General features: G+C 40.3%; 1 protein-coding gene across 2 annotated transcripts in view; it reads right to left on the minus strand.

Moving 5' to 3' along the window:
- The window catches only part of UNC5C (unc-5 netrin receptor C), a 372686-nt gene that overhangs the window by 27158 nt on the left and 321597 nt on the right, over positions 1 to 23931 (minus strand). For both annotated transcript variants that reach the window (XM_036340067.1, XM_036340076.1), the window contains 4 exons: positions 23055 to 23399; positions 20154 to 20241; positions 9485 to 9653; positions 5613 to 5846 (listed from right to left, as the gene is read on the minus strand). In XM_036340067.1, the coding sequence (XP_036195960.1) occupies positions 5613 to 5846; positions 9485 to 9653; positions 20154 to 20241; positions 23055 to 23399 (836 nt within the window). The remainder of the gene's footprint in view (positions 1 to 5612; positions 5847 to 9484; positions 9654 to 20153; positions 20242 to 23054; positions 23400 to 23931) is intronic.

Consider the following 23931-nt stretch of genomic DNA (forward strand, 5'->3'; position numbering starts at 1 on the left):
TTAATTTCTGCTTTATTATCACTAGGATTTAAGTCTTTGCAAATAATGAAATGAAAAACACCAATATCCTTAATTTAATCACCTGAACAGGAGGGAAAGAGGAAAGCTGTAGTAACACCCAATACGACCTTTTCAATAGATGTGACCTCTATGGAATTGGTTCTAAACTACTCTCAGGATTCTCAGCATCTTCACCTCTTTCCAGGAACTCAACTTGCACATGGCTGTCACAGCTCTTTCGAGCACGTGAGCAGGGGAAAACAACAACCACGTGAAAGGGGTATGAAAGAATTCATTTGTCTCCCAGCAGCCTTGCCTTTCCCTCCAGCAGTCACTGCCGGCATTCTAATTCTACATCAGTGCTTCCAAATTGCTAAATTGCAGCTTTTATGTTTCAGGTGATCATTTTTGCCCTCAGGCTTAACAAAACTCAAGGAAATTGTTATGAAAGCTGCTGAAGTGCAAGCGGTAGGTGGGAAGATAAAAGAATGCAGCAGGGTTGCTTGAAACTAATGCAGTGGTCTTGTCCCTCCAACCCCTATCCCCATGGACAATATAAGTGGAAATTCGTATTCTGGCTATGTTCAGCTCCAGACATCATCTTCTCCCAACAGCTCTCTGGACGGTAGGGTCCTTAGCCCTGAGAAGGAGAGCTCTACTGGGCTCCCCATTCTGCCTTAGGCCAGCATTCTGTGAGGGTTTCTGCAATTCAGAATGAATCCCCAGTGCACAGCCATAACTGTAAGAAAATATTCAGTCTGGGGAGACCCACTTTGGGGCAGCATTTGCTGTGCTGGAGGTGCAGGTGGTAGAGGAAGGAGAGAATTAAAGCACAAACAAGGAAGCGGGGCTCCATTTCATCAGAGCCCAGACTAGGTGCGGAGAGGCTGAAATGAAAGGTTTCAAGGGTAAAGGACAGCGGCTGAGGGAGCATCCCTTGGGTGGCTCAATAGGAGTTAAGTCTTTGTGAAACACAAAGGGGCTGTGATAAAATCAGGGACTTGGAGAGAGGAGGAGAGACTTAGAAGAAGTGCTCTGTGAAATCTGATGTGTCAAGGAGGGACAAATGAGGTCTGGCCTGTGTGGCTCAGTTGGTTGGGCATCATACTGTGCACCAAAAGGTTGCCGGTTTGATTCCTGGTCGGGGCACATGTCCGGGTTGTGGACTGGATCCCCGGTAGGGGGCATCAGTGTTTTTCTCTCTCTGTCCCTCTCCCTTCCTCTCTCTCTAAAAAAACAAATCAATAAAATATTTTAAAAACTATATATATGAATGATAAATGAAAAGATTGTGGAGAATCAGGGGGAAACATAGCTTAGGGCAGATATCTTGAGATTACAATAGACTCAATTAGCAATTTATGAATTTTTAGAGCAACTCAACATCCTGGAAGTAGAAGTTGAAGGCTCGTTCGGTGGAGGTCCTCTTTAGCTATGGAAATGAGAAAAACCTGCAGCAGTTCCAGATGGTAAGACATTTCAGAGTGGGAGTGAGTTCCCTGTGGATATGGCTAGGAGCAGATAAGGGTTTGTGGACCAGGAGACTGCAAAAGGTTGAGGGGGTTCTTCCTTAAGAACAGAGGAAAGTTGCTTGCACCTTGTGTATAAGAGCTGGAAGGTCATGTGATTGTGGTCCGAAAGGAGCAGCTTCATAAATGGAGACCTGGGTGTGGCTGTAGTGAGGATTAAATCTAGAGTGTGTCTACACTGGTGGATAGATAATATGGGATGATGTGAAAGCTACTAGAATAAATCTGGGCAAAGGAACAGTGATTAAGTGGTGACTTTGGATCTGAGAGGATGCTGGGAATAAAATGGGTAGAAAAAAAACAACACAAGGCAGGTACTACTAGCGTGGGGATATACAGGGTGGGGCAGAAGTAAGTTCACAGTTGTGAGTATGGGAAACACAGAGTTTACTCTTGCATTGTTACTTATAAATTACAACCTACTTTTGCCCCACCCAATATATTAAGGGTATTCTGCACCAAGGAACTAAAATGGGTAATTAATGACAGAGTAACAGAAGAAATAATAACAGAACAGAGAACTAGTCCCTGAAATACAGCGATGCCGCAGAAGTGGTCATGGGGTGTGAGAAGTATTGGCACTTTTCCCTCCTGGTCCTGTGGTTAGAGGGTGTCGTCCTGACTGTAAGGATTGTGAGAAATGTCATGTTGCAGTTAATGTGAACAGGTAAAGGGAGGGGGGAGAGAATGATTTGAGGATGTAGGAAAGTTTGTCTTTAATAGGGTTAAAGTTCCAAAAAGCTCCAAAAGAAAGTGTTTTGGATAATAGTTCTGAATCTTGGCTGCACAATGGAATTATCCAGGAAGTGCAGAAAACAAAAATACTGTACAAACAAAAACCAATACCCAGGCCAATTAGGTCAGAACTTTTGGGTTGGGATCCCAGAGCAAATCTTTTTTAAAGCTCCCCACCTGGCTCCTATGTGTGTAGGATAGAGAACTACAGATTTAGGAAGAGTGTAAGTGAGAAGTGGGGGGCGGGGAGGGGGGGTAAAGAAGGAGGAGGTATTTGCAAAAGACAGTGTTTATGGATAGCAGACAATAGAGCAGTAGGGATATGACAGAGAGACTGGTAGGGAACCCTGGCAGGCAGGGTGCCAAAAAGGCAGAACTGAGGTAATGAAGGGCCTTTTTCTGAGTTTATCGGCCCCCAGTTTCCAATTCCAGTTTGGTTGTGGCTGAACAAATTGTCTCCTTGTTAGGTTACTCAACTTAGACCACTCACCTGTAACTAGGATTTTGGCATTTCTGCACTATTCAAAGGCCATGAGGTATAAGACGCCTTATCCATTATTCATGTTTGTTTCAGGCTAAGTGCTGGATCCCCAGATGCTGAGAATTTATAGATGTCTACTTGGAAAGCACTGACCACAACACAAACTGCTCTTGGGTTGTTTTCACGGCTTAAACCTGTGCATCAGTCTTTCTTGGTGTTGACCACTAGTTAAAATAATCAAAATTACTTATAGACTATTATTTTGTTTGCATGGATTTGTGTGTGTCTGTTGGGAAGAAAGGTCAAGAGTGCCTGAGTGTAAGAACTATGTGTGTGAATACAAAATACGTGTATCAAATATTTCAAGTATGATGTAGATCTTCTGCAACGATTTTTCTTGGAATCATTAAAAAGATTCACCTTAATCAGATCCCACGACTCCTCTACAAATACACTTTTCCCTAAGAAGAATTTAAGCCTAGGATGATTTCTATCCTGACAGAGCCTTAGAAGTATCACATTTGCAAAGAATATAAAAGAAATAACCTGAGGCTTTACACTTGAGCTGTGTGTTCACATCATTTATTCAACATCAGAAACTCCTACAGGCTCAACCATCAAAAATATATCCAGTGACTGACTGTCTCATTCTCTTCATGGACCCAACCTGCCACACTCAGTCTTCATGACCCAGAAATACTCTCGATAGAAACACCAGAAGGAAATACCCTGATTTTTCAGAAAAATTTCTTTACTTGACACATTTTTCTTCCACTTCTCGTCTTCCTTCTCTGGGTGCTCATCCTTCAGAAGCTCCTTTGAAGGCTTCCATTCATCCTCCCTTGCAAAGCCAGGGCTCCCCTTTGATCCCTACGATTTAGGGCAGGCATGTCAAACTCGAGGCCTGTGGGCTGCATGCCTCGTTTAAACAAGGAAGTGGCCCTTTGAGAAACCCACTTTAGGATCAGAGAGTCCAGAGTGCAGCCAGAGGCCTGGGAGTGAGGCTTGGACTCTACACTCAATAGCTGTGTGACCTAGAGTGACTTACCTAACCTTTCTGTGCCTTGGATTGCACTTTTAAAAAATGTGATAATGAGCCCTAACCGGTTTTGGCTCAATGGATAGAGCGTCGGCCAGCGGACTGAAGGGTCCCAGGTTCGATTCAGGTCAAGGGCATGTACCTTGGTTGTGGGCAATCCCCAGTAGGGGGTGTGCAGGAGGCAGCTGATCGATGTTTCTCTCTCCCGATGTTTCTAACTCTCTATTCCTCTCCCTTGCTCTCTGTAAAAAATCAATAAAATATATTTAAAAAAATAAAAATGGGATAATGATATCTTACAAGGCTGTTGTAAAGATTACATGGGTTAATAAAAAATGTTTAGAAACTTGTCTAGCACATAACAAGTTCTCAGTAATGTTTATTATTTTTATTATTTTCTCCCTCGACTCTCCCTTGATATTACCTTTTATCACCATGAATGACAACTATCAATATACAATTGGTTCCTGAGTCTCTATTTCAGGATTTACTCTGTTCAGAGAGCCACACCCATATTTCTATGCCTTGGGCATTTTCGTCCTAATATCTAATTCCTATCTCGAACTCAATACCCCCAAAGCAAAGGCGCCATATCCACACCCTGAGCTGCTACCGACCACCTGGGTTTGCTACTGTGACTTGAGGCAGGCTTGCTCCACGCATTCAGTGTTCGTTAGCAGGCCCTGCAAGAGCTACTTGAACAGGACCTTCCACACCTATCCTCTTATTCACATGCCTCTGCTGTCACCCCAGGTCTTCCATGCTTTTCTTCTTAACTTGACTCTATCTTTCCACTGACAACAGACTAAGATTTTTAACATCTATTTCCAATCATGTCTTTCTTCTGTTTAAATTTCTCCAGTGAATCCCATTAACTCAAGAAACTGAATCTTAACTCCTCTAGTGGGCAGTCAAGGTTCACCCAACAAAACTCCCATCTGTCATTCTACTATGCACCAATAGAATCTGTATTCACTGTCCTCTCTGTTTCTTCATGCTATTCCCTTCACCTAGAAATCTCGTAGTTTTTCCCCATTATTGTTGGTCAAACCATATTTTCTTTAGGGCCAATATAAAATGTTAGCTTCTTCTCATATTTCCTTAAAATAATATGATGCCTCCCTCTCTTGAACTTCCACAGAACTTTGCACTCATCTATGGTATTTATCACACTCTGACTTGTCTCCTGGTCCTTGGCATGCTTCCTTTATTCCTCCTTTTAGACTGTAACTTCTCCTAAGGCACTTACTACATCCTTTACAGCTTCAAATGGGATCAAATGAATGGCAATAATGGCACCAGGTATTAAGCTTATTTATTCTGCAAAGCAGCAGCCTGTTGTCAAATGCTAACCCTCTCCCTTGCAGTCCTCATAAAAAGAATGGGAAAGCATATAAATGCAGTAGCACACAAGAGGAACATACAGTGTGAGCAATTATGCCAATTCCTTTTATAGGAAGAACACAGCTGAGATAAACATGGAAGCAGATCATTTACCAGCCACAAGTCTCCTTGCCAAATTCTCCCTTCTTAATTTTTCATTAAAGAAAATCAAGGAAGGTAAACAAAAGTAGCCCTTGGGAGGGATCAGTGTAGTGGAAACAGCTCATTTATCAGCCTGGTCTTAGAGAAATGTCTCATTTTTTTAAATAATTGCACCTTTTGAGGCCGAATACTTGTGTCCACACACTGGGGTGCACGCGCGCGCACACACTCACACACACACACACACACACACACACACACACACACACACACACACTCTAGGTGTGTGCAGCCAACCTTTGGGGTGAAGGTGAAGAGGGCAGGTCAGGCAGGAGCCACTTACCTTCAGGGCATCTTGGGTGTCGTCCAGACAGTAGACTCGGACGCTGTACTCTAGAGAGGAGCAGCAGAGTGGCCCGAAGATGGCCAGCTTCAGGCGCTTGGCTGCCCCTTTGGTGATGGACTGCCCGACCAGGGTGTAGGTGCTGAGGTTCTCTGTGAGGAGGTGGCAGGCTTCTGCATCCAGCTGAATGTAGCAGGGGGTGGTGAAGTTTTCCTCTCCCACCACCACCACATCCTGTGGGACAAGAGGGAAGGGGCCCTGGCTGAGCACGGAGGACCCTGATGCCGACCAATGGTGGTAGAGGCCGCAGGACCTCTTCTCCTGAATTTGCTTATTAATTTTCCTATTCTTTTTTTTCTTTCTCAGGCTTTATTATCCCTCTATTTCCATCTGTCCTTGTTATCTCCCTTACTTCCCTTGCCTTTACTGCTTATATTCTTTATTAAGATGCCATTCATTTAGCATGTTTTGATCTGAGAATCTACATAAAATTCCAAAGCAAATTCATGAACTATCTTTTTTTTCAGTGTAGCTGTATTTATTATGTGTTTATGAGAATTTAATGTTTTAATCTCCAAAATATTTTTGAGACCAAAGTACTATTTTATTTCAATGCAATTATAGCAGTCATTTTATTTTTTTATTTTTCCTAAAAGTCTAGGGTTTGAAAATAATTAGAAAACTTAAGGAATCATGCAATATCATTCTACCGTGTTCTTCCAAACTCACCTGCCAATTACTTTCTAAAGCAAAACAACTATTTTTCCTCAATAATTTGGCCAGCTGGACTCTACAGAAAGCACAGTATGGCCAACTCCATGCCTTTAAGACAATTTTCTGTGTTATTTTTCATGTAAGCCTTTAAATAATCTTTCCTTAGATGTTGAAAATATTTAGCAAGAAATAAAAATAAGTGGAAGTGATGAATTTTGTGAAAGCAGTTACTAACTCAATCAGTTTTTAAAAATATGTTTTTATTGATTTCAGAGAGAGGAAGGGAGTGGGAGAGAGGGCTAGAAACATTAATGATGAGAGAGAATCATTGATTGGCTGCCTATTATATGCCCCCTACTGGGGATCGAGCCTGAAATCTAGCTATGTGCCCTGACCGGGAATCTAACCATGACTTCCTGATTCATAGGTTGACACTCAACCACTGGGTCATACAGTTTTAAATTTATCCAAATGACACAGGAAACAGAAATTATCTGAAAGAGCAATCATAGAATCATTTACCAAGGGTCACAGTTCCACATGCTTCCCAAAGCATCAAGGGAATAGGGAGACAATAAGGAGTGGTGGAGACTGTGGTAAAGCAGAGCAAAGGCCTGTCTGAAGAGCTGAGTCTCCACTTGGCTTCAGCCCTTTGCAGCTTTGCATAAACTTAGGGCTACTGAGCACACAGCCTTTAATTTTTCAAGAGAAACTAGAAGTTTAGATTTTTATGTGAAATCGTCTTTTTCATTAATTCAAACTTAAAAGAAAATTTCATGTGGGAGAAATAAAATACATGTGCAGGTATAGCTCACCCTCTGCATTAGGCTATTCATCTCCACAGAGGCAGGAATTATATCTACTTTGCTTCCCACTGTGTCTCAGTGGGCCTGGCTGATGGCGAGCAAATAGTTATTTGTCCAAAAAATGAAGGCATGTTTCAACATAAATTGAGTCCCTGGGGCTGGACAAAGATATGAAAGAAGTAGCCCCCTGAGGTGGCTGTTTTTTAGTTAGGCCTTGCAACGTCATCTGAGCTCCAGGTCTCTTCATAGCATCCATGAAATCGTTTCTTCAACTGAACCTGTACCCAAAGATGAAGTTCAACCTGAATGGGAAAAGCTCGGCGTCTCCAGGTTTATTCCCGCCAGAAAGGACACCTGGAAAGCAGCTGCTTTCTGTAGCAGGGTGGAGGATATGGTCAAGAATATAGATGTCTCTGTCCTTGTCCGTGTCCCAAATATAAGTGTTTGCATAAGGACTGTCCTCTTCTCTTCACATCTCTTTCTTTTATTAGTATTGATGTTATTATTATTATTACTCAAGTTACCATTATTCACATTACCCAGACATAGTGTAATTGTGTAGAGAATTGTGCAATTTGGGGTCACTAATTGTGCAATTTGAACTAATCCTTTGGAATGTTTTTGAGATAAATTATTTAAAGCTTAATTAAATTAAAGTTAGATTTGGTTAAGTCTGGTCTTAACATAGAGGATATTCCTAGACTTCAATCTTGGACTGGAGGTCCTCTAGCAAGGAGTGATCCCCTCAAGTGGCCGAAAGAACATGTCCATAGAAGGAAATTCCAGTTAATCCAGGATGCCCTGCTGCTCTTCTAAATCCATTATGACTTTTTCCTAAAATATTATGTATAGTTTGTTCAAATGTTTCTTTCCTAAAAGGAAAGTATGATATGTAATCACAAAATATGTAACATATAGATTGGGTACTTGTCTTTGTAATGATTACACAAAAATACAAGGGTAGCTTTTTAAAAGTATTCAATTTTGAAAAATTGTTGTTTTTGATAAAAACATTCCTGAAATGTGTTTTCTTGAGAATAATCTAAATGTAATTTTTAGTTGGCTATTTTCCATATAAACAACAGACACTGTTTATTCAAGGGATAATAATGAAAATACACAAACGTTTAAAAAGGTATTAGGTCTAAAACCTTCATGGGAAACATAACAAATCCTCCAGCACTTTACTGCGGGTGCTAACCGAAGGGTTCTGAGGTCAAGAACAGGATTTTCTTAAGGCGCTGTCCTCCAGCACTGAGGGTGGCAACAGCCACAGAGAGGCAAGATGCCACAGGTGTGCCTCGTTCTACTGGAGCTCAGAAGACTGCTTCTGTAAGAACCTAACACTGTCTGAGCCAGGTGCAATGTTTCTTGACCTGTAAATGTAAAATTTATATATATTCACCAAAACATGTATACGCACTTTAATAGCTGATAGCTCAATTGATGTTTTTTTTTTCCTTTTTCTTTTTAGCCAGACTAAGCTTTGAACAGAGGAAATTCATCTTAATATGCTACTGGAAGTTTGAAAATGTAGTTGAAGTTCAAATACTACCTTTATAATTATTCAAAGTGTGTATACATTTCTGGGGACACAAAGTCCCCCCCCAAAAAAATGTCTACACATTTTAACAGCTGATAACTCACTTAATTTTCACTCCTTTTCAGGGGTAACTGATTTAAATAATGGGTGAAGCCAGACTAAGCTTTGAACAAAGAAAATTTAAGCACTAGATATTTTTATGGGGACACATAAAAGATAAAGTTCACGGTATAAAACCGGCAACAGCTGATGAATCGAGGACACACAAATACGGAACAAAATGATGCTTGATGTTTGTGATCCCATTGCTTCGCATTATCAACAGTGCCTGGACCAGAACGGTCATCGGTTTGAAAACAGGCATTGATTAAAAATAATTCATTCATTTCTGTAGATTCTTTCCCATTCTGAAAATGAACTGTATGTTCATAAACACTGACTTTATAATCAAAGTGTATACAAAGAAATTTCCCTTCCTGAATAGTATAGTATGAATATTCCAAAATGTGTAAGATTCCTGAGGACACTTTCCCTATGAGCTAGCTCATGCTTGACCATAATTTTCTGTGGCTACCAGTCAACAGATAAAGCATTCAATAAACAGCCTGTCTGTCTTTCCCCCTTCCTGCCTCTCTCGCCCCTTCTCCCCTCTCTTTATCCCCTTCCTCCACTTTCTCTCTCTTTCATTTTGAGTGTAAGATAAAATTCCATCCATGTTTTCTTTGAAAAATAAAAGCCTTCCCATGCTTGGTCCTGCTTATCTGCATGGATTGCTCCTGAATTCCATCTTTATCCCAACAGCAGCTCACCTCCCACTGCCCCTGTACTGCCTGGTTCTTGAGCTGTATCTTCCAGTCCTCGGTGTTGGGATCTGCGCAGTGATGCATGGTGAGGATGACTGGGCGGGTCAGCAGGGCGCCCGGAGGCCCACAGCTCACCACAGGGGTCAGGAGTGTCTGAGTGTCTTCCATGGGTGGCCTAGGAGAGCAGAGAACAGCATCAGTGACATTTCCATAGCATTTATGTGTATGTACTCTGAGATTTCAGATCTAAAATTGAACATTTTTTTTTTTTTTTTGAGGTGGGGAAACGGGAGTTAAGGCAGAACCAAACTGGAAGACATGCTCTTTATACTGAGACTTTGATCTTGCCAGACCGGAGGTCTTTATGATAACAGTGGGGCTGCCAGCATCCCTTTGATCCCCTTCCCTCAGATACAGGTCTGCCTTTGGTGACTTCCTTTGAAATTCATGTACAGATAATTTCAGGATGGAATGAGAAGAAACAGTACTTATGAGGTTACGTAACCATGCTTTCTGGTAACACTTGCCATTGGTCTCACAGGGTTTTAAGTACTTTCGTGTTTTGGGGACCTAACTTGAAAAAATACTTCAAAAATATCACTTAAAAACAAGGACACCCTAGAGCTAAACTTCCTCCAAATGATTTTCGGGAATAATTTAAGCTAGTACAGTAAATTCATTCTTTCAAAAGTGTCCAGACAGACTCTAAACTTGTATTTCTACAGTAATTTAAAATGAAATCTCTCTCCTTGTATACTTCATATTATGAGAGCCTAAATGGAAAAAAAAAAACAAACCCTTAAAGATCCAAAATCTTTATTTCACATCTCTCTTTTTAATTGCCTTAAATCTTTTCTCCGACAAGATTGTAATCAACAAACAAATGGATAAATTAACCCAAGTTATCAGTTGGCATGTGAAGATGTAGTCCCAAGATGTTGAGTGGATTGCCCAAAGTCTCACAACTAACAGCTCTATCGCTGGGACTAAGACCAATCAATGTCTTCTCAACAACAGTTCTCAGTATTACTCTGTCAGGTAATATGGCTTAAGGAATCATTGACTCATATAATTTTAGAGGAGGAAGGGCCCTTGGGATCAATAAGTACCATCTTCTGTCCAAAGCAGGAGCCTCTCTATAATATGCTGACATGTGGTTTTTAGTTTTTCAAATTTTTTTCATCCATTGATTTTAGAGAAAGAGAGGAAGGGAGGGAGGGAGGGGGAGAGGGGGAGAGAGAGAGAGAGAGAGAGAGAGAGAGAGAGAGAGAGAGAGAGACATCCATCTGCTACTCTACCCATCCATGCACCTATTGGTTGCCTCCTGTATACACTCCAACTAGAGATGGAACCCACAACCCTGGTGCATCAGGATGACACTACAACCAACTGAACTACCTGACCAGTGCTGGTTAGTGCTTTCACACATCAAAAATTGTAGTCCACGACTGCTGAGGCTCATTTCATCTATTACCAAATTACATATACAATGCATTCTTATTTAGAATGAACACAATCTCTCTTCCTGACACCTCTCAATAAACCCTTGACCTGCTTTCTTTCTACTGTGGCATGAAAGCCTTTCAAATATTTAGAGGTTGTTACCATGTCTCTAAAAATTCTTCTGTATTTCAGAGCAAACATTCTCTCAATTCCTTAATGTTTTAAACTTCAGCTAGAAAATCATGGTTTCCTGCTCTCTCCCTATATTTCTAGCTTCACTTTCATATAGATGTTTATCCGTGTTTCAATATCTTCACTAAAGTAGGTCATCTTGGAATGAATGTAATGCTCAAGTAGGCAGTACAAGAGAACTACTATTTTCTGGGTTTTGGAATATGTAGTTTTATCAATACCTCACAAATCATTGTATTGGGTTATTCTTAATCAAGTAATTATTTATAAATATTTTTAGCATGCTTGAGTTAGATGGGAAGATGGATATAATATGGTTAAACATCTTCTGTAAAAAATGAGGCAATAAAGCCCCAAGAAGGTCGGGTAATTTGTTAAACTAACCAATCTATCTATTTCTAACATGAGAGGCTCTTAGACTAAGTCTCTATAGTTATGTGTTTGCAATGATGATGGCTTTTGAACCTATGTACAGAAATTTATATTTAGCTATTTAATTTCTCCTTAGTAGATTCCAGGCAAAATTTCAGGACATCTATTTCTTAATGCTATGTCTTTCCTCCAAATATTGGCTGTCTCATCCAGTCTTTTACCCTCCATAAATCTGATATGCCTGCCACTTATGTTCTCATTCCAATCACTGCTAACATTGTAATACAAGAATAGGGCAAGAGACAGAGACCTTTCCAAGGGCACCACTTGCAATGTCTCTCCGGCCTGACATCAATACTCCAAGTTCTTTAGTTCAGCCAAATATAAACCCATTAAAATGTACATTGTCTCGTTCACCTCTTTCCATTTCGTTCATGTGGATATTGCAGGGACATATCAAATTCCTTTATAATGGCCATGGGCACTTCACATGGATTTTTCTCATCTTTACTTGTGGTTCATATATTAAATACTACATAATCTAGAAGTTAACTTATCTCTATGGCCTCATTTAACACTCAATGAGCGATAGCAGTTGTTACTATTTCTTTTTTTTAACACTGATGGAAGAGAATTCTCCATGGAGCGCTCATGTTTTTTGCAAGTTCCTATCTTCGCAAAGCAGTTGCATAGCACACACCTTGGAAGATAAGACAGTGCTTAGCTCTGGAGTAAATGGTAGACATGCCTACTTCTCATGATAAAAGTCTCAGGTTCCCTAGGCCCAGGAGTCCTTTCCCTGAGAGGCAACCACCGGACGTGTAGGTGTTGTTTATCCCTCTTTGCATCACTCCTGCAGAACCTGGGCTCAGGAAACTGGCACAGCAATGAGAATACTCTGGAGAGCGCTGTCCTTGTGAGTAATGAACTGCACTTTGTCTCTGACTAGGATTCTTGTGCCATGTGTCAGCATCTAACTGGCAGTCTACGTGGTAGCTCACAAATAAGGTTAAATCTTAGAGATTCCTTAGTTCTTGACAATTATTTTTATAAGTTCTGAGAACTCAATTAAAACTTGGCATATTTTTCCCTTAATAAAACTCGGCTGTCACTGCTTCCTCTCTCATTCTAAAATTTTACTAGCATCTCGCCAACCTATGGCTTTCCCCCTTTCCATTTAGGAAATCAAAACAGTTTTTGACTCCTTTTCATCTTTTAATATCATCTCCATTCTCACTGAATAACAACACAGTTTTATTAAATCTAAAGTTATCAAAGTACTTGAAAATGTACTTATATTTGGACTTTAAGGTTATTGGCAGCTTAAGAATTCATTACTATCCCCTTTGCCCCTTCATTTTCATTTCCTCTTAACCTAGTTTTCCCTCCTTCCTTCCAATATGAAATGCATTCTCTTAGATCATGAGTGAAGCTTTGCTTTTATTGTGTCATAGTTAATATTACACCCTCTGCCCTGAGCTTTTTGAAATTCGACTTTTCCTACCAGAGACAGTGGAGATGGGGAAGCAATGATTGCATTTTCCTAAGCACTACTCTTACCTTTTAGTTGCAATGATACCGTGAGCATTAAACTTTTCTAAAAATATATTTTATGTAATTTAATTTTTAAATTGAATTTATTGGGGTGATATTGGTTAATAAAATTATATAGGTTTCAGGTGTACAGTTCTATATACATCGTCTGCATATTGTGTTGTGTGTTCACCACCCAAGTCAAGTTTCCTTTTGTCACCATTTATCTCCCCTCGCCCATATCCCCTTCTACCTCTCACAAACACTCTTTCCGTCTGGTAATCACCATACTGTTGTATGTGTCGATGGAGCATTAAACTTTTAAGGAAGGAAACTAAAGTGGAAACCACTTCGGGTGGTCCTTGCAGTACGATTGAGGATTGGAAACATCTGTCCCTCAGTCTGCTGTTAGCAGCAGGTGCTTGAGGCGGAAGGAGGAGGGGTTCTTCTCATCACTGAGTTGGGGACAGAAGGGAGAAGACTCCCTGCTGGCCCAGGGAGCTGTCAGACCTGCTCTCCCCAAGCATACCCCTGGCATGCAATATTGATGGGCGCCATCCTTAGGGAATGGATAGCAAGAAGAGGAAGGGGCTGTAGGTGTCAAAAGAATTTATTAACTCAGTGAGGTGCAAGAATGTAATGAATAGGGAAGTGGTGAAGTGAAATTAATAGCAGGGAATGAAAAACAAAGAAGGAATAATGATAGAAATCTTTTTTGTGTTTTCAAGATGAAAGTAGTGCTGAAATTGGAAACATTTGCAAGCACTTACCGGAGCGACTTAGGGACCAACCGTTAAGATTTACCAAAGTTCAGAGTGTTTAAATTTACATTTTCTTTATTTATATAAAGAGATGATATTAAAATCCATTACACAGAAATAGTAGAAAATAAATATAAACAGGTCTGATTCACGTGTTTGCAGAGAAGGGTTTATATCTCATGTTATGTAAGCTATTTAAGCAAACATTGAGTAAATATTCATTGCAGATGATGTGGAAATGAACACAAAGCAAAAATTAGCCGCAGAAGCAGCAATTAAGTAGAATTTCAGGAATGAGCGCCGATTAAACTTTTACAGGCTTTTCAAAGTCCAATAATGACAATATCATGGTAAACGCTGGGCGGGTTCTGAGGCCGCCAGCACAAAGCGGTCAGGCAGGAGTTTCCATTTCCTGTCAGAGGGCTTTTCCCATATTTGCCTGCTGTGATCAGTGAGGGGACCATCTCTTGCACACAGAAGTGCATCAGTTACAAAACTTTCACAAGAGCAATTGCATTTGCTGCTCATGGCACAGGTGGTTAGGATAAGGATTTACGTTACCTCTTTTTCCAGAAGAGGAAACGGAAACCCGGAGATATTAACATACCTGCCTAAGGCTGCACTAGTCACAGGCAAAGCTAGAATGCAAACAGAATCGTTTGGTTTCCTTCTGATAATGGTGTATTTGGGGTTGCTCATCTGGGTCGGGCCTTGAGAAATTTGTTTGCCTCTTTGCTAGAGCAGGTTGAGAGCTGCTTATTGAAAAGAAGCTGTCTCCGTCCACCTCTGTGTGGGGCCGAGATCCCTTCTAGTAACAGGCATGTCTTTTGTCAGGTCCTCCAGGATGACAATCCAACCGTAGGCTCAGCTGCCTTTTAAAGCGGTTTCACATACAACTGGCAACTTGAAATATTTAAACTCTAGGTATCTGACAGGGAATATCTAACTCACTTGCTATCAAGTGAGTTAAAAAATATTGAGGAAAAAAAAATATGGCCCTATCTGGTTTGGCTCAGTGGATAGAACGTCAGCCTGTGGATTGAAGGGTCCCAGGTTTGATTCTGATCAAGGGCATGTATCTCGGTTGCAGGCTTGATCCCTGTCCCTGGTCTGGGCCTTGCAGGAGGCAACCAATCCATGCGTGTCTGTCACATCGATATTTCTCTCTGTGTGTCTCTCCTTCTCCCTCAGGTGAGAATTAACAACAACAACAAAAAAATTTAAAAAATATTGATGCAAGTTATTTTAAAGGGAGTGTCACCAATTCCCTAACCTAAATCTATCCCCAGATTAAGAAAGAACAGGTAAGTATTGTGCCCTGGACCGAATTACTAAATCCTTGTGTAATTATTTCACTTTGTTTATACTTGAACCTTATACCATCCACTTACATTGAGGGGCACTAACGGAAGCAGCCCTATGAAACTCATTGCTGTGTCTATTATAAGGATGTTGTCCTTTGTATTAATAAAATGTCTCCTTTAGGAGGAACCACAGACATTGAGCTTCTCCCAGGAACATTTTTTTTCCTCATGGACACATGGATCTTATAACTTACTATGTCCCCTTCTGGAAAACTTCGAAATAGTAAATCTAAGACCTAGACCTGTTATCAGAAATATGCTGGGAACATTTTATATTTTAACTCTTATCTGACTTTATCTTATCTTTTTAAATTTTATTTTTTCATCCACTTATTAAACATTTTTTTCTCCCATTGAAAAGACAGTTTTTATAAATCACCTTGAATCATTTCTTTATAAGTAGGATTTCAATAAATACACACTGCAGAGAACAGTAAGAGAATAAGACTTAAGTATACCTGGATTTGTCTCCCTTCCCCCTGTACCTTTAATCTCTTTATAGCTGTTCCTTCAAAGAGAGAATTTAGTGTGCTACTTAAAGGGAGAATACCTTGGGTTCCACTGAGAAATAATAATGTCAACTGTTATAAAGTTCCAAACTGCATGTTGAAATGAATGTAAACTTCCTACTATATAATTACCTACATAGAGATTTTTGGCTTACTATCCAAACACATTATTATTTATATTCAGTAAATATTTATGACTAGAGGCCCAGTGCATGAAATTTGTGCATGGGTAGGGTCCCTAGGCCTGGCCAGTGATCAGGGCTGATTGGGGCCTTCTGGCTGCTGGGCCAGGGCCTTCCTTTGTTCCACGCTGCCCCCTGGTGGTCAGTGCATGTCATAGTGAGTGATGGTCGAACTCCTGAGGGGACACTTTACATATTAGCCTTTCATATATATAGATAGTTTTAATTGCTTCACCACTAACTTGCACCTTAAACTCTTCCTACTGAGATTTCATCCTTTAAAAAAGTACCTAAAGACTATCAATGTCCTCTAGTTGACAAATCTAATAGTTTTTAAATTATTATTCTTTATATTTTAATTTTAACAACACCTCTATTAACCATTTCCTCCATCTTGAAACTCTCTTTACATTTGATTTTCCCTCCTAGGACACAAACATTCATTCTTGCATTTAAAACATTAATTTGAGGGGCCACTATATGCTAAGGACCATGACCGATGCAAATTCTTTATCCGCCTTATCCTTTCATGTTCTATTTAGTGTTGCTCATCAAACCCAAACTGTAAATAGGAATATTTCCCAGAGTTTGTTCCCCAGTTCTCTTCTTTCTGCTTCTGCATCTTTCCCCTGGGAGGATCCCCTCACTGGTGACTTGCCATCTGCATCTCTAGCAGGAATCCCAGATCCCCGCACTCACACACCCTGTGCCCATTTAACTCAGAAATTGTTCTTTCTCTGCTTGAACCAGTTGCTGCTTCTGACCTCTCTCATTGCTCTCACAATTCTCACAGCGCCCAGGGCTTGGTACCTCAGTCTGTATTCTTTGTGTTTTGCATCACTTCTAACCAGTTGTGAAATACCTTTTCTTCTGAAATATACTTCACTTTCTATTCCCCAGACTTGATCTTGGCTCTGTCACCTCTCCCCTCACACCTAGAGTATCGCCACAGCCTGATCAGGCACCCGGCCTTCCAAGGTGTCTTTCTGTTCCCTTTACCAGTTCATCTCACACACCATTTGCCAGATAATCTTCAAAAAGCATTGCTATTCCTGTATCACTTGGCTACTCAAAACCCTTCCATGGCCTCCTCTATAGTTTATTTAAAATGTTCTATTTACTTTTATAGTTGAAATGTCTAAACAGATTTTTTTTAGTATTTTGAGAAAACTGCTAGGCAAGTAGAGAATACAAAGAAAGGGAAAAGTAATGTTAATATCTTCAATTCAAATTGTTGTTCGATAAGCGATGACAATGGGTAAAATTTCCGTCTGAGGCTCATTTTTTTAAGCTGCTACTGGAAACAAGGCAAAAGGCCCATGTGAGTGCCAATTAATTGTGGAAATTGTATCCACGGGGGGAGAAAGAGGCTTTGCAGCCCCTTCAGAGACCCATAAGGCAGGGGAGGTAGGGTTCTGGGCACAGCCTTGCAGCTCTGCTCCCTTTTTGTCAGAGACAGCGTGTCCCATCTCTGCAGCTCATTTAGGCTGCTCGTGTGCCATTCCGTGCTTCCTCTTAGAGTCTATTCAGTAATGATAAGGCCCCTCTCATCACATTCTCTATGCCACATGCAATTAAGTTCAGGCTTCCCTTTAGACAGTTCACAGCAGCAGATGACCAGCTAGATGGGATCCAGCTAGAAAAACACCCAGTTCTGGATGCAATAAAGGAAATGAGAAAGAAGGAAAATGGAGAAAAATAATCCAAATTTCCCATCAATGCTTTAAAGGAACATTCATATCTCCTAATGTTCTCAGAGTCTCCTCTGCAAGAAGTTGTCTCTCACATCATGTGACGATAGGAGGGTCTTTAGTGAGCAACAGAAACTGGTCCAGCGCACACTAGAATAAGGAGGCTGAGGCGTGGCTTTTGTACTGGTGAGATGGAGGACTGACGGCATGTGAGAGCAAGCCGAGAGCTTTGTGGTAAGATAACCCGGGTATGAATCCTGCTTTCTCTCAACCCTTAACTGTGAAACCTTGGTTACGTGACTTCAGTTCCCCAAGCTTAGATTTGCCTCTTTTAAGTGGAGCTCATCACAACTTGCAGAGTAGTAGGAAGGAATAAATAAAATTAGAAGGATGCTGAATAGCCTGGCTGGTGTGGCTCAGTGGTTGAGCATCAACCCATGAACCAGGAGGTCCCGGTTTGATTCCTGTTCAGCCACATGACTAGGCTGCAGGCTTGATCCCCAGTAGGGGGTGTGCAGGAGGCAGTCAATCAATGACTCTCTTTCATTATTGATGTTTCTATCCCCCTCCCTCTCTCTGAAACCAATAAAAACATATATTTTTTTAAAAGTATGCTGAATAAATGGTAGCAATGTTTTATATCCTAAAACACATTCTTGTCATTGTGTTTTTACAAGAGCAAACCCGTCTGATTCACAACAGAAAGAGAGGAACTTTCTCATTTATTGGAGACAGTTATCTTTTTGTGTTTGTTCCTTGTTTCATGGTCTCTTGTGCCTATTTTTTTTAAGACCTTGAGGTTTCTCTGGCTTCATTTTGACAAACAGAACTTCTTTGATGTACACCAAATTCAATAGAATAATCCCCTCTGCATGTAACTTCAGGTGGTAGGCATGGCAAGGAGGGATTTTGTTTCCTTTTCTTTAAAGTCAAAGGCAGAGGAACCTAAAAGCAGAAGTTTGTCACTTTATCAATTTTCTGTGTTCTCTCTCTTTCATCTAAAAGGTACAATTATCCTGGTCAGATGCCGACTAAACTATGGGAAGGGAAACCGTGGGCGGCAGGTGAGAGCACAGTCTTTCAGCTTCAGCTGGCCTCCTCTGGCTGGATCTTCAGCTAAAGATAATGCTGACCAGGTGGAAAATAAGAGCCTGTGAATACCTCCATGCTCCTTGGGATAAAACACCAGCCAGTACTCATTTTTGTTTAAACAAAATATCCATGTTGGCATGGCCTTGAGAGATGGCAGTACTTAGCACTAACCTTGACTCTGAACACGAGAAAGGAGAAAAACAAAGCAACAAAGGGATATTGGAGTTTGCTAATCTTCATTTCTGCTGCTGCAGGAGAAGGCCTCGGAGGGCCCATGAATGTTACTTTGCATTGGAGAATGAAAAAAATGAATATTTGATGTGAGTAAATATACGTCTTTTAGTGATTTTTCTGTTGCTCAAATTTAAGGCATGAATAATGCTCAAGGAATTTTATTATTTTCTGAGGCTAGTGTTTATGTAGGTGAAAGCACACCACCTGGGGAAAAATGTTCTGGGTCCTACAGATTATAAATATCAGTACCTCCACCCTCGAGCATGATAAAAGAGCTTTCTGGCTACTGAAGAAGAAGACGACTAAAAATGGATGTTTTTCTGAGGATGACAGAAGGGAAGAAGAAAGGTATAATGTGTTATAATGATAACCCAATTCCACATTTGTCACTAATGCTTTGTATTCTGAGCTCAGGACTAAAGAGCTGATGCCTTTCCCCTTGGGAAAAACAGCAGAAATTACATGTAAGGATCATTATTTCAACAACATCTTTTATTTTAAGATGTATGTACTCTGGAAGCATACATCAGTCAGGCCTCTACAGCACTATTGAATGCATGCACTTTAGGTGGGAACTAAGCAAGAAATACCAGAATTCGTTAGAGGCCAGACTGAAAATTGAATTTAGGACTTCTAAACTCCTCTTGCTATTTTCACTTAAAATAGCTGCATCTTTATGATTATGACATAGTCAAAATGGAACCTTTTGGTTCAATCTAGTTTTAATCAACCCTAGCTCCATTTAGAAAGGCCCAGCATAGAATTCATAGGAGGTAAACGTAAGAAGGAGGTTGATAATACTTAAGTTAGAAAGAGTCACAAAAAGAAGAATCTACAGGCGAGAAGAGAGAGAGAGGCTGAAGTGGGGGTAGCAGTCACAGGTTTGAGTTTGTCTAATTCTTTGTGAGCTTTAATTCAATGATGGGAAAAGGTTGGATTCTTGAGCCAGGCCACATGAACCTGATGTCTCTGTGTCTACCCACGTGTCTCTCTGATCAACCTATGGGTCATGTCTCTCTGGATCATGTTTATGGCCGTTTTTACAGCTAATGTGGCCACAAGTCTACTTGGGAAGAGATCTCTGGTCTTCTGCCCATTCTCAAGATCCTCAAAAGTGTCTGCAGCTTCAAAGATAAAGAGCAGCAAAGATTCACATTTATACATCTTGGGAGACAAGGGCATGCCAGAAGCAGGGCACTCACGACACAATGTTTTGGGTTTATTATGTCTATTGTACAATTCTCTTTCAACTCAGACATGATTGATAAAGTCAAGTGCACCCGAAAGAAAGAACATAGTTACCTCATAGTTTCTTTCCTGTGTACAGTCACATACATTTCGTAGACTCTCCCTTGGGGAATGGCCCCAGCAGGAATCAGTAAGCTTACTCCTGAAGAGCAAAAGAGAAGAGGAGAAGTCACACAAGACGTATTGAAACGAAGGGAAACTTCACAGAATGCCTTTGAAGCAAGGGAAAGGGAGTGAGGTTTTGTGGCCATGTAGCCATAAGTCTACTTTTTCTCTAAAGACATGCAGATATTCATGGCTGCCTGGCTTTCCTTATTGGCCTCATTTGTTACCACAGCTCCCTCTGAACTGTTATAGAATTAAATGCATGGTCTAATTTTTAAAACTCTTATTTTATTTAAGGACTAGACAGATGATTCCAGTGTCATTTTCCTTGTAAAAGGAGGGGAAGACCAACAACTGCTCTTAAAATTCTAAACAGCTGTAATGATGCATTGTTTCTAATTAAAAGAAAAATCCCCGCAGGATTCAAAATCAGGGAAATACCAACTTCGGCAATATAAAAAACATATATTTCTGAAGTATCTGGTTAGCATCAGTGTTATTCCGGGACAGAATAATAATGGATGAAGAACTCCTTTCATCATACATAACTCCAGAAAGTGAACAGAACCTACTAGTTGTACTCACAACCCATCAAGCAGGCGTTTACTTAGTTGTGAATTAGTGCCATTTTGTAGGACATCGGATTGACCTCTGTTCTAGTTAACTGTCCTATAGCAATGGCTTGCAACCTGAACTTGCATCAGAATCACATGGAAGACTTGCTAAAACATGGATTACTGGATCCTACCCTGGAGTTTCAGATTTGCCAGTTCTAACAAAACTATATACATGTTTGCAGCTGTAACAAGTTGCCAGGTGATGCCAGGATTGTTGCCTGTGGACCACACTGCAAGAACCATTGGCCTGCACCGCTGCAGCATCACCTCAAGGAGGAATTCAGGGTGGGCAGCAACCTGAAGGTACTCAGCTTCTTCATGACTTCATTCCAATAAAGGCAGCTTATTCCAACTCACTAAAAATTTATGGAGCACCACTGTGGGTACAGTGTTTTGGCATTGTTGTGAATGCCAAGAAGTAAAAGATAGGGTTCTTATCTTTGAAAAGCTTATCACTTAACTAGAAAGGAAATGGAATATGCCAAATGAGTGTAGGGCAATAAGAAAACTTGCCGGACCACACTGGAAAGTTTCAAGAATAAAGAATGGAGAATTAAGGAGAAGTAGGTATTCAGGCCTTTGTAAAACAGGTTGAAAATGTTGAGGCCTGGCTTTCTTGAGAAAGTGAGTAGCGTGGCAGCTGTGCCGCTGTGGGACATGGAGTGTCACACTGGTGTAGTGAATGGCCTATTGAGGCACAGAGGGGAAGCAGGCAGACCGCACATCAGGCTACCATGCCTCAGTATTGTTCTTTTTTCCAATGGGAACAGTAAAATGTACCTGTGTATGTGTTATGGGGATGAAATAAAATGATGGATGTAAAATAACAGGAAGAAGGCCTGACATACTTTAGGTAACTATTGTTATGCTATTAAATAAAACAGTGTATGTAAATTACCCTTGCTTAGTACATAGAAAGTATTTGACATATGCTAGTTCCGTCCTTTCCACTTGAGAAGCCTTTATAATAATTAATCTGTGAAAAAGTATGAGGTGTAGAAATGGGAAGGAAAGGTAGACTTCAGTGAATATGATTTAAAAAACCATTGTCTTGTGAATAATATAATGTTTAAACAATGAAGAGCTATAAAGTATATGTTTTCCTATCCAGTTGATAGACTATTAAAATATATTTAAAATAATGGTTTCTAATGCACATACAAGAGCATGAAACTTAATGAGAAAAAGGTAAAGAAAGCATTTCATATAATGTATTATCCCAACTATGTAAAATGTATATAAAAATAATATTTCATCAACTATTTAAATTTCTTAAAATATACTTTTAAAGGTATGGGGTGAAAAATTACCAAGGCCTTGAAATGGGGGACTGAATTAGAGAAGGAATCAAAGACACGTTCATATTCAGACCCTGAAGACCAATTGGTTCTGTATATCAGCTTTTCTTATGTTACATGAAAAACAAATTGTTTCTTAATGTTGCATTTGCAAAATAGTCTTGTCCAAAAGAGAGAAGTTTGATTCACAGAGGAATCCATTAACCCTCTTATGACTCCATAGTTCCAAACCTAATACTACTACTGATCAATGAATGCCAAAGTTTAACAAACACACTATTAGTCATTAACTTAAACTCATAATTTAAGACCTTTATGAGGCTTATTCTCTCGAAGCAGATGACTCAATAAAAAACTGAAAACTAAATAATACTACCAAAGGACACACGCGGAAGCTGTGGTTCTAGATAGCTATACAGGAGCAGGAGTAAGGATCTTCTAACACCTTGAGGCTAAAGACTGCAATAAAGAGTTAATAACTAAAGATTGGGTGTCTATTATGATGTCCTCTGATCACCTAGAAATTAGTGCTATGAAGTATTGCTTCCTCTAGTGATTTGGAACTGAACCAACTGATATGTTTTCTAATTAATTTGTCCTTTTCAACTGCGTTGACAACAGCGAGAGCTTCTAGCTGGATGTGCCTTCTGAAGCTCTATCAAAAGAAGGTCAATGACAGTCCTAAATGACACCTTGGCAGAAAGCTGTGAGTATAATATTTATAGAGGAAGTGTTTCCAGAATTGGTTGCAGGAAGATGGATGGTTTTGCTGATTTTGTCTGAAGGAGTGTAGATTTACATTGAAAGCAGAGTTGGGTTAGATACGCTACATTGAACTTTTCAGGCCTAAAAAAAACAAATGAAAAAAGATTTTGGTACAAAAAAAAAATACGTTTTAAAGCTCCATCTTTGTGTTTTAAACCTTCAGGCATTACCTGAATTGGGAACAATAAGGTGGCCCCCGAGAGAGTTGAAGGTGCCAAATGCGGTGCAGGACGGATCAGACTGCTTTGCCAGACTCTGACTCTTCAGATTCAGAGCCTCATTCTCCAACAAGGACTGGGTCATCTGAGGGGACAGCTTTGATGCAAACTCAGAGAGGTCGTCCTGGGGGGTGACAGCACCTGAGGTGTTGTACACTTTGATTTTCAGGTTAGGCAGTGGGTCCAGAATTGGAGAGTTGGTCATGGGGATTTTGTCCGAGACATCGTGTAAGGCATAGACAGGTCCCCTGTACATGGCTGCAGCTGATGTGAGGTCTGGAGGTACTGCCAGGAGATCTGAAAGAGAAAAGGAATCTTACTTGAATACTTCATTCAGTCAACTTACATTAGTCAGTCTCCCCCTGACACTTTGAGTCGAATGCAAAGAAACTCAGCAAATATTGGAGATATGGACTCTACAGTTTTGCTGAAAACAGGGCAATTAGATGACGAAGATCCATTTTATGTTTGGCTACAAATAAATAGACAGATTCTGTATCATTGTTCTGAAGGTATTTAACTATTTCAACAGATGAGAATCCTAGATAGTGAGCCCCACTAGGTGACTATAGGTATTAGCCCCCTTGTCTCTACTGGATTTCGGTTCATCTGTAGACCACTGTGCTCATAGCAATACAAGATGCCCTGTCAAAAGAGAAAAAAGGGGATTCCAGAATCAAACAGTCCATATACTTTTTTTTCAACTAAAAGTTAAAAAGTATGACAGAGAAGCCTGATAGAGAGAGAGAAAAAAAAAAGATCCATGCACCTTGTCAACTCTAACATAAGTGAATGAAGTTAATACAGTAATTAACAAAACAGACCAAAC

The sequence above is a fragment of the Myotis myotis genome, unplaced genomic scaffold (assembly GCF_014108235.1).
Source record: "Myotis myotis isolate mMyoMyo1 unplaced genomic scaffold, mMyoMyo1.p scaffold_m19_p_1, whole genome shotgun sequence".
Lineage (NCBI taxonomy): Eukaryota > Metazoa > Chordata > Mammalia > Chiroptera > Vespertilionidae > Myotis > Myotis myotis.